We start from the raw sequence: 11,719 nt of genomic DNA, 5'->3' as shown, positions 1-11,719 counted from the left end.
CCTCCCCGCGGCCCGCGGCGAGTTCCCCGCCCGCTCCGGAGCCGGGCAGGCGGCACAGCCCTCCTCCGTCCAGCCCTGCCCCGGGCGCCACCTGAGGGCTGAGCTCCGCTCCGGCGCCGCGGGGCCGACCCAAGCGCCGGCCGCCCCGCGGCGCCTGAGGCGGCCCCTGCCCGCCCCGCCGGGCCCCGCCCCGGCTCCCGGCCCGGCTCTTCCGGGTCGGGCGCTGCGGGTCCGGCTCACGGCGGCTGCGGCGGCGGCAGCAGCGCTGTGGCGCGGCCATGCCGGCGGCGGGCGAGCGGAGCGCGGCGCGGCGGGAGGCCACGGGGCGGCGGCTGGCGCGGTTCGCGGCGCTCAGAGGTGGGGCGGCCCCGGGGCGGGCGGGGAGGCGGCGGGGGCCCGGCCCAGCCCGGCCGCGTTCGGCGCGGGGCCGCGGAGCGCTCGGCCTGCGGCCGGGCCGCGGGGGTCCCGTGGGCCGGGTGTGCCCTGTCAGGCCTCGGGCTCTGGCGCGGCGCTGCGGCGGGGCCGGCTGTTCCCGCCTGACGCGGATGCCGCTCTCCCGACAGGGAAGGCCGCCCGCCCCGGCGAGTTCTGGGACGTCGTGGCGGTGACGGCCGCCGACGCGGAGCAGGCCCTCGCCTACCGACAGCAGCTGGCCGAGAAGCTGAGCAGGAAGGAGCTTCCGCTGGGGGTTCGGTACCACGTTTTTGTGGATCCACCTGGACCGAAAATCGGTGGGCACCCGGTGGTCGGCTTTCCCCTTGCTCTCGCGGGGATCGGCGCTTCGTCAGGACAAGCCCGTGTCGGCTCTGCAGGCAGATGGTTTCGGCTTCGGAGGGACAGAAGGGGCTCCACGACGCTGGCCGGGCCTCTCCTGTCCCGCCGACCGAGGGCTGCCCTGACTTCAGTTCCTGCTCGAGGTCGAGCAGGGTTTGGTGTAGACCTAAAAAGAAGGAAGGGTCACGGCGTGCGGCGGACAGGGACGTGGAGCGGCTGGTGGAGCTGCAGCGGGGGTACTGGCACACCGCACGGGGAGCAGGCGCAGCGCCTCGCGGTGTGATTGCATGAGTTACGCTCACTTGATATATTGTGTATTCGTTTCATACTTTTGTACTCATATAAGACACCTACATAATGATACTCATTTTTGGTCAGGTGGAAGCTAGCTTTGTGCTTACATGCTACGACAGCTGGCCCCTGCAATGAAAGGGACCCGAAATGCTGCTGAAGTCCAAAGTATTAATTAAACCAGAAATGTAGGCTCTAATGCCATTAAATATCGTGTAGTTCTGATTCAGTTGTGCATCATGGGTTGGCGGCTTTTTCGGACTTAATGTAAGTTAATTTTAGCCGTTACACTTCCCATTGTACTGTCTGGGACTCCATCACATTAAGCTGCACCAGGGGAGGTTTAGGTTGGAAATTAGGAAAAATTTCTTTATGGAAAGGGTGGTCAAGAATTGGAACAGGCTGCCCAGAGAGGTGGTGGAGTCACCATCCCTGGAAGTGTTCAAAAAACAGGTAGATGTGGCACTTTGGGACATGGTTTAGTCTAGTCTACCCTTGATTGGTTTAGTGTGGACTTGGTAGTGTAGGTTAATGGTTGGACTGGATGATCTTAAAGGTCTTTTCCAACTAAACGATTCTATGATTCTATGATCACGGGTGCTTTTGAATGAGTGCGTGCTGGTGATGCTATGTGGCTCTTCTGAGTGTATCATATGGAATACAGAATAATACTAACTCATGTTTTTTATAAATTCATACTTCTTACCTTAACCTGATTGTTTAAATTTAAACAATTCAAATATGTTTTAATATATTACTCAACACACAGCAAAAACCTAGAAGAAAGTAGTCTGACTGTCCATAATATCACCCTATAATTCTTAATACCTGTTCACTTTGGTGTAGAAAGTAACTAATCTCAGTATCTGCAGTGTAGAATAGGCAGAGATTAATTTTCAGAAATCCAGCTATTGTAAGTTGTAGGAGCACATAAAAGTATCCCAAACCATTTCCTCGTGTCCCAAACATTTTTCCTCATTTCCGTATTGTAAATGTCAGAAGTACTTTTGAACACTTGCTTCAAGTCAGTAGTGAACTTTTGTGTGACTTGTTTCCTACTCAAGCTAGTTTTCATGGTTAAGTGATGGCCTGTTGAAGTCGTGAAATGCTTCAAATGCTGTGGCCGTTCAAAGAATCACTGGGAGGCAAAAACATGGTATTTTCCCAAGAGCTGTCTACTCAAGATGCCCTCCCCTCTGAATGTGGAAGGCTTCCAAAGTGACTGTCCATCATCTTCTTTGCATGATTATATCAACTATGATACAGTAGAAAGACTGTTCGGTCAGAACTGGTTTAGGAAATTTCAGATATCTGTGCATCCATTGACAGTCTGTTTAAAAGAACATCTCTGCAGGTATAAGGACTTTTTTAAAAATAAATGACATTTTCTACAGCAGAAGACCGCATTTAAAACGTGCCTCCTGATCACCCTGCCACAGCGCCAGATCCCAGTATGCTTCACATAGATATAGATATTGGTGCTCTTTTCAGCAGATACTAAAATATTTTTTCTTTAGGAAATGGTGGATCAACACTTCATGTTCTTCGATGCTTGGAAGATCTGTATGGTGATAAATGGACTTCTTTTATTGTGCTGCTAATTCATTCTGGTATATTCTATTTTACATTTCATACTCTGAAGTTTTACCCCTTTTTTTTTTTTTTTCCTACAAATAATATGGTGGCAGAGTCAGAGTTCTGAAATACAGTTCCCTCAGAAAAGTAATTCCAAATGTGTCTGATCTGATCATTTGAATTTAGATTGATAGCAGATATTACTGTCACTTAAGCATTTCTTCTCACTACCAAAGTTGTTCGATCAAACAGTGGAGAAAGAAGTGTAATTCAGAGTATCTGAATTAAGTTCCTGCCTTGAAATACTCATTTAAGGAGCATGGCCCTCTCTGTAGGGGACCTAGGGGTCCTTGTAACTGCAGGCAGATTGAATACTTGCCGCCTTATCCAACCAGTCAGAACACTTTCAAAAGGTGCATCGGGTTTGCAGAGGAGAAAGAAACCAGGTAATAACAAGTCACCTGACCAAAACACTGCTTATTTGACTTACCTCTGACTTACAATTCCCAGCAGGGGTGTGGGGGTCCTTCTTTTTTTTCAAGCACAAGGCAGGTGTCATTTGCTTTCTTCACATTAGTTATAGACAAGTGGTGTGTATTCCAGCTCTGAAGCAAACTAAAGGTAATAAAATGAACCACAATTTTAATATAAGCTATTTAAGGCATGCTAAACTTTGGACATAAGGTCAGATCTGCTTTGAGAAATGTTTGAAGAAGAATGATTGGCAATTTTTTTACATCTGTCATTTTTTGGGGAATACTTAGTATATGACCAAGGGCAGGTTATACCTTTGTGTATATGTAAAATAGCTCTATAGGTTTAGGTTTTGCTTACTTTCATACAGTGCCTCTGTATAATTAAAAATGTCTTTTTCTTCAAGGTGGTTACAGTCAACGTTTACCAAATGCAAGTGCACTGGGAAAGATTTTCACAGCTTTGCCTTTTGGCGATCCCATTTACCAGATGTTGGAACTGAAGCTTGCCATGTACATTGACTTCCCCAGTCACATGAAACCAGGAATTCTCATTACATGTTCGGATGACATAGAACTTTACAGCACTGGAGTTACAGAAACCGTCACATTTGATAAACCTGGATTTACCGCATTAGCTCACCCTTCAGATTTGACAGTTGGGACCACCCATGGAGTATTTGTTTTAGATCCATCCCATTTTTCGGGAAAAGGAGGACTTGAATACACATCTTGCCACCGTTTCCTGCACAAGCCTGATATTGAGACAATGCGCCAGTGTGGTGCAGTGTTCGTGAGAGGGAATTGTTCTCAGCTAAGTTCTTCTGGAGACCACAGTGACTCAGAAATAGGCTCGGAGTGTGTGTATACAGACAGTATATTTTACATGGATCACAGCACTGCGAAACAATTACTGACATTTTATAAGCAGATGGGCACTCTTTGCTGTGAAATAGATGCATATGGTGACTTCCTCCAGGCCCTGGGACCTGGAGCCACTCAAGATTACACAAAAAGTACCAGTAATGTCACAAAAGAGGAAGCACAGTTAGTAGAAGTACGGCAGAAGCTATGCTCTCTTCTGAAAGGAACTACGCTTAATGTTATAGTCTTAAACAACTCTAAGTTCTATCACACTGGAACTACTCAAGAGTATTTGTTTCATTTTACATCTGATAGCAAACTGAAATTTGAGCTCAACTTACTGTCTGTGGCTTTTAGCATCTTTCCTGACAAAGCTGAGACCTTGGATCAATCAGCAAGTATCATTCAAAGCATACTTGAGCCTGGATGTTTTATAGGACCTGGATCCATTATTGAATACTCTAGAATTGGACCTGAAGTCTCAGTAGGGAAGAACAGCATTATTAGTGGATCGTACATAAATTTGAAAGTAGACATACCTTCAAACTGTTTTCTGAGTTCATTAAGTATAAAAATTAATGATCGAGTAAAGTATGTAAGTATGGTGTTTAGTGTAGAAGACAACTTGAAAAAGAGTGTGAAATTGTTGTCAGATACACATTCACTCCAGTTTTTTGGAGTCAGCTTACTAGAATGCTTGGACCTCTGGGGTGTAAAGGTTTCAGACCAGCTCTTCTCAAACACGCATTTGGGGTTGTGGACTGCTAGGATTTTCCCTGTTTGTTCTACTTTAAGTGAATCGGTTAAAATGTCATTAAAAATGTTACATTCTGTGCAGCACATGTCAGCTTTTAAATTGAATGGCTTTAAGCTCTTGTCTGTTGAAGAAATGCTCACCTACAAGGACGTAGAAGACATGTTGAAGTTTAGGAAGCAAATTTATGACAAAATCTGTCTACAGAGACAAAAAGAGAAGTCTGATTTGTAGAAGGAACAGTACGCAAACAGGTTTCCTGTTTTCATTTGCGGATGATTGATTACTTCCCAGCTTGTAAAGATCATGAGAAAAAAGTACACAGATCTTTTCTCTGATTTCATTGAAGTAGGAATGGAATTGCATTAACAACGCTGTTGTAGCATAACACTAATAATGCAGCAAATGCAGATAAACTATTCTTTTGATGAAAGAAGTAATGAAATATTTAACATCTCTGAAAACACTAATTGGTGACTTTTCTTGGGGTGCGCATTATTAATGTTTCATAGTCTTTGTCAGTAAGAATATGATACAGAATAAATTAATTAGAAATTTGACAGAAAACGGCTTTAAAAATTTTTCAAAGTAGAATTAGCTCCAGCAACATTGAATGATATAGCAATAACTTACGTTTCTCTCTTTTCATGCTGTCTTTTTACAGTAGTGTTTCAAATAGGTAGAGATAAATTCATTAAAAGTACTTTTTAAATCAAGACATCTTGTCTTAAGCATTAATCATTTTCTTTGTTTTTTTTATTTTGTAGGTTTTTTATACTTTCTTGGTTTTCATCAGAGGAAAAAGATTTGCATGAGATATCATTATTTCCCTTGTGACTAATAATATTGGCATCAAAACCCCAGTAATATGTGACTTAGTATTATTGCGGTCAAGACATACTGATTTTTTTTTTTTTTTTCTTTTACTGTTAGTTGTTTGGAAGCTGGTGGTTTGATTGGGTAGCTACCAACTTTTTGTTAACCGCAGATTTACTGATATGTGCCACATGCAAACCTACATTTCATATTTCTTTAAACTGAACTGTCAGAGTCCTTGGACTGATGCTTAATCCTCATGCAGACCAGTGGAGTAAACAACTGAGGGGTTAACTATTGTGAGTGGTACCACATACACATCTTCAGAGAAACACACAATACTCTTGCCCTTCTCCACCCTTTGCTAGTAAAGACGTCCTTTTGTTCCTAGTTTAGGTACCAAAGATCCAGCTCCAAATAGATAAGTATGCTTTTTGTACTTTCTGTTCAGGCCTGATCAAAAAGGAAAGCGCCTTTTTTTATGTGTACAACTTTAAATGTACTCTTCTCTGTCCCCTCTTCCCCGCCCCCCTTTTTTTAAAATTATAGGAAGTGTCATGCCAGGTCATGCCAGTGCTCTGTCTACCACTTAGTGTCTTAGGCTGTGGCACCACAAAGATGCTGAGCAGGGAGAGCGTGCAAGCCAATCCAGTTCTGTGATCCTCTCTGTTTTTAAGAGCACATTACATAAACAATCAGTATATACTTTCCACTACAAGGTGGAAAAAAGCTTGTTCACACTAAGGTTATATTCAGATCCCTCAAATCATTTATTTTTAATTTTGTTTCTAGAATGACTGCATTTTTAGTTTTTCCATTTCATGCTATTTTTAAGAATGTGCTGCATATTATATCAATGTAATTTGTCTGCAAACACAGTGCATCTTTTCTCTTGCATTTACCTATGGGTTTTCATGTTTTATTTAATGTTGCATTATAGCAGTGTTTATCTCCCTGCTGACTGAATTCCCTAATGGCATCTTTCTAATGCCGCCTACAAGAGAGTAGTGTAATATCTCATTAATATTACCCAAGCTGGTTTAACCTTCACCAAGTTTCTTCCTCATTGATAAAGACACCTTTCAAAAGACACAGTATTTTTTCCTGAGGATCAATTCCAAGCAAGAAGAAATACAAAGGAGCCAGACATGGAGGTTGGGAATGGCTGAGGTTGACTTCAAAGGAATAAGGAGAATTTCTGAGCAAACAGAGGTTTTAAAAGTCATTATAAAATATTAGTTTAACAATGGAAACAGTGGTAGATTTGAGAACATTAAGTTCCAAGACAAATGCGTAAAGTCACAAAGTAAAAACAGTCATAGAACATAGAGCATGAAATTGTGGTTTGTATATCATCCTATTTGCATAATCTATTCATCTGTTGTTAGAGTATACTAAATGTTTTGGGAAAAACAAATGTTTGACATAGACTTTACATCTTCAATTGGAGATCAAACTTTGTTCTGAAAAGACTTCCCTGATCATTGCTTTACTGCTAGACAAGCTTTCTGGATGTTTGGTATCAGTAAAATGAAGTTGCATTCCTTTAACATGATTATTCACTGTAACTGTTACAATTGCATTTATTCTAAATTCCCTAAGTACCATGTATTGATTTCATTACTGAAAGCAATCTGGATATAAATAGAAAATGGATTTGCTTCTGACACATAAGTAATGGAAAAAAAGAATGAAAAAGCATACTGACTGAGTGGCTTTTAGAAAGTGTTGGGGTAGACTTGATCAAATAGCAGCTGCTATGGTCTTGGAAGCGGTATTCTTCCAAGAAAAAAAAAAAAAAAAGAACAGGAGTGGAATCCTAGTTGTAGTCTTAGACTACCATGCCTGGCACCTGGGTCAACAGGCTGCCTCAGGCTTTGTCAGTCCACCAAGTGCACAAGGAGAGCTAAGAGGTACTTGTTAGACTATTTCTCTCTCAGTTTTCCCTTCCTGGTGCACTGCTGTCCTGCCCTGGGCTGCTCAGATGCACTGCCCCAGCTGCAACCAGTGTGGGTAAGAAGTAACGGCTCACACCCCTGCAGAAAGTATTCTTATATACCATAATGTATACACATTATGGATGTGATATCCATTACTGTCAGGCCTTAACCTAGCCTCTGTGTCACAATGATCCAAGTTACTATGAAATGGTGTTTGACAGGGCAGTACTCCACTGGTAACCCCTTAACCTCGACAGCCTGCAGGTCTGACCGTAAACCTGGGCTCACTCTTGTGGAAGTGGTGTGAGCCTGGTGGGTGCTCGTTAGGGTCCACAGAGAAGCCTGGCACTTGCAAACAGTGAGTACTCATAAAAACCCCAGATTACACAATTCACCGATAACTGCTGGGAAGCTCAGTTGTGTCTTTCTCACCAAGGGCAGTAACACTTTCACTGTGCTTAGTCCTGCTGTCAAGGATCTAAATGAGGAAAACTCCTGTGAAGATTTGCTGAAAGTATTCTTTGGCCACGGCCCCAGAGAGCATGGCTGTACTATAGGCAGTGCACAAAAGAGCTGGATGTTGGCATACCTCAAAACATGAATTTTTTTCCTGGTCATGAGCTTCTCTTCCGCTGCGCAGTTTGTAGAGCACAGCCTCGTGAAGCTATTGCTTAAACAAATGGTGTCTGCCTTTAAACACACCAAATGTGCGGTCAGACGCTGCTTCATTTGTAGCTCTTAAAATATGTGACTGAGTTGAACAGCTTGTGGTGAAACACTTCAGTGAGGAACTAGAAATATTTTCTTAACCTTTGAATAAAAGCCTAAGGTACCTTTTTTTGCAAACCTGTGAGGCATGTAATATCCAGTCTCATTTAACAGTTCTTAGCAGTATGTCAATGAATTGCCCTGTTAGGAAATAAAAACATTTAGATCTTGAGGCAAACAACTTAATAAAAAAAAAAAATCTGTTGTAATGGAATAAGAGTAGATTTGATTTACTAGGTAAGAAACATTAGACTGGTTTAAGTCTTTATGCCACTTCATGCTTTCCTTTTACACTAAATATTTTGTCTCAAATTTTAGAAAGCAGATTTTGGTCAGTATTAGCCATAGGTATTGTCAGCAGGCTTAATGAATTTATTCCACGGGTATTGAAATATCTGGATTTATAATATTTTTCATTTTCAAGTTTAATGTAATATTTTATTAACATTAAAATTCTATTTTATTTACTGCAGAGCTCTATTAATTATTTTCCCATATGTTTTTATATCATATAGGGTTGTGTGTGTGCATGTTCACACATGTATTATGTAAATTCATTCTTGGACTCCACACTTAGGAATAAACACTTTTATACATAAGCTTCCACTAACTTCCATTGGGCCAGAGGAAGCACATGTTTGCCCATTACACTTCTAATGCATCCACAATCCTTCGTGGTCTTTCTTACTATCAATAAAATTATCATTGTGAAGAACAAGATTAGAAAGTTTATGGAAATATTCAGAGAAAATGGACCATGCCATAGAGAATGTTAGTGCACGAAGACTGATAATGGTATTGGGAATCCAGGCATCCATCTGTCAAGGGCTGGTGGAATTTAAAAATTAAAATACACATCCATTGGACTTTGATGAATTCTGTTGACAGGATTTGGTAGCCATGAGGCATATTTTTCTGCAGGTTTTTTAGTGAGTTTTAAATGCTGAAACATGGCTTTACCCTGTCAAGCTAGAGGAAGTAGCTAGTTTTGTTGATTTTCCTGTATCAGCTTCAGAATAAAATCTGAAAACCTGGAATGAATACCCTATTTGACTGAAGTCTCTAGGAGTTTTGATTTAAACAGGGGCCAGGATTTTGCCTCTGGCAAGCATGTTGATGGAGTAAAGGTTTCTGGAGTCCACCAGGGATAAAAATCTCTGAAATGAAGAAGAACATGAGCTGCAGAGCTCTCGTTGAGTATCCTGACAGCAAGTGTTATAACCCTGCATACACCTGCCAAACCTTCACTAATCTACTGCTGTGCAGCTTGTTGAGTTCCGTTGGGTGTTGGGCGAGCAGAGGATCAGTAGGCAAAGAAAGCACTGGAGCTGTAGAGCACAGAAGTAGTTGCAAGGAGAACAGTTAGTCTGTAGTGGATGTAATGTCATTTTTGAGTTAACATGATATTTCTGTCAAAAGAAAGAGAGAGGAGATGGCAGATAAGCAAGTGTTTGTATGTATCCTTGATGACACATTTGAAAAATAATGTCTGTCTTTAGGCATGAGATAACTCTTTGATGTATGTATTGCAGCTATTTATGAAGTGCGCATTTTTTAGCTATAACAAATTCTAGTCCTTACAACAAAGGCTATCTTGTAGTATGATCAAATCTTATTAAAATCAAAAGGACTTCAGACTGGACACTTCCTGGCTGTAATAAGCTAAGTTTGATGTACACAAAATGTGTATCTTTTATTTGTATTGCATTTTACAAACTTTAGCTAATCTTTATTTTTCACAATCTGCTGTTAAGGTAGATGACAACAATACACTTATGCAACCTAGATAAACTTGTCCCAATGAAGTTGAGAGACCTGTGTAAGGCCACACAGTAAAATTTAACAGCGAGATAATAGTAATTATGAGGTTGCTGGGGTTTAGTATCAGATTCTGAAAACAAGACCATCATGGCATCCTGGCCCATGATGTTCTCCAGTGTGAGTAATAAAGGATTCAATGCTGAAGATGACAGTCAGGTAGGCCCTTCTAAGAGCAGGAGGCATCTACTGAAATTTGGAGTTTTATTTTGATTAAGGCTTATTGAGTTTCCTAGATGGATGCAGTTTTTGTCCAGGCTTCTAGATCATTGCCTGGCTCCATCTATCCTGAAATGCAACTCGGGCTAGTACAGTCTCAAATAAAACCAAGATGAGTGTTTAATGATTTTATTCATGTCAGCTTTATTTATTTAATTAGTTTTGCTGTGTAGTGCAATAATAGGGCTCATAATGAACATCATCTTAATGATTTCCCTGAATGCTTTGAAAGCATGCTATAATGAACAGAGATTTAGCCATACTGTATATATTACATTATGAAATTTGAGAGAGGAGGATTATTTCAGTAACCTTTTAGGCAGGAAATTGAAATCTGAGAAATTGGGTACTTAAAAAAGAGCACAAGGGAAGGCAGCTGAAATAAACATGAGCAGCTGAAAGATATCTGTGCCAGAAGGATTTGGGGAACTGACGTTCTTTCGTGATCTCCAACAATCATTTGGATCTGCATAGAAACGTTCTTGACTTGGACAAGGAGTTTGTCTGTACCGGAGCCCAGCGGTTCCAGCCTCTTCTTGTTCCTAAATCTCTAATGGAACAGCTTTGTTTTCTCCTCTCTGCACATGTGGAAGATTAATCCCTGTGCAAATGCCACCGTAGTATTGTGAGAACAAAAATAGCAGTACTATTCTTCTGTACACTTCTTTTAATCCACTGCCACAGAGAAGCCGTTGTAAACACCTGTTTCATTATATGGGCTACAGAGTTCCTTGCACTTTATTTTCATAAAAATGCATTTTCTTTTAACATCCTTTTCATTTTCTGTGACATACCTGAATGTCACCAGAATGATACTGAAATGTATAGCAGCAACTTACAGCCTCTCAAAGTAAATGATCGATATGGACATGTTCTAATTAGTTTGAAAGAAAGATCATTCCAAAAGACTCAATCCTGTAAAGGCTCCTGGTAAAGGACATTTAAAACCAGAAATGGGAAAAGAATTTTTCACATTTCTCTTGTAATGTTGGGCATTGCAGCTGCACATTCCAAACAAAACTGCAATAAAATTTCTAAAAAATTAATCAAAGAAATTTGTACAGCTCATTATTCTGTAAACATTACATCTGACAACTTTACTCACCAAAAAACGTTGCTCTTGACATTTTAGTGCTACTTTTATAGATGTTAATTAGAACTGGCCTAAAATAGTAGTCAGTGAAGTTATCCCTTTCTTCTCTGTTCACAAACGGTCTGCAAACAGGCTCTGCAATTATTATTAATTTTTTTCCTTTTTTTTCCCCCTAGTTTCAATTATTCTGCAACTGCTTCACATAGTCTATGATGTGAATGCTTCAAGAATTCACCTGAAAGTTGCTTTCATGGTGAACAAAGCTGTTGTATTGACTTTGCTGACTGACCGAATTATCCTCCTGTGCTGTAGTTTCCAGTGGTCTTCCCTGAGT

General features: G+C 41.2%; 1 protein-coding gene across 1 annotated transcript; it reads left to right on the top strand.

The window, feature by feature from the left end:
- Positions 1-278: 278 nt before the first annotated feature.
- On the top strand, positions 279-4,965 carry FPGT (fucose-1-phosphate guanylyltransferase). Its single transcript, XM_075710824.1, has 4 exons — positions 279-357; positions 564-731; positions 2,583-2,675; positions 3,521-4,965. Exons 1-4 carry the CDS (start codon positions 279-281, stop codon positions 4,963-4,965), a joined length of 1,785 nt encoding a protein of 594 aa, XP_075566939.1.
- The last annotated feature ends 6,754 nt before the right edge of the window (positions 4,966-11,719 follow it).

Source organism: Pelecanus crispus, chromosome 5, assembly GCF_030463565.1.
Source record: "Pelecanus crispus isolate bPelCri1 chromosome 5, bPelCri1.pri, whole genome shotgun sequence".
In the NCBI taxonomy this organism is placed as follows: Eukaryota; Metazoa; Chordata; class Aves; order Pelecaniformes; family Pelecanidae; genus Pelecanus; species Pelecanus crispus.
The sequence above is the reverse complement of the archived record's forward strand: the minus strand, read 5'-3'. Positions and strand labels throughout refer to the sequence as shown.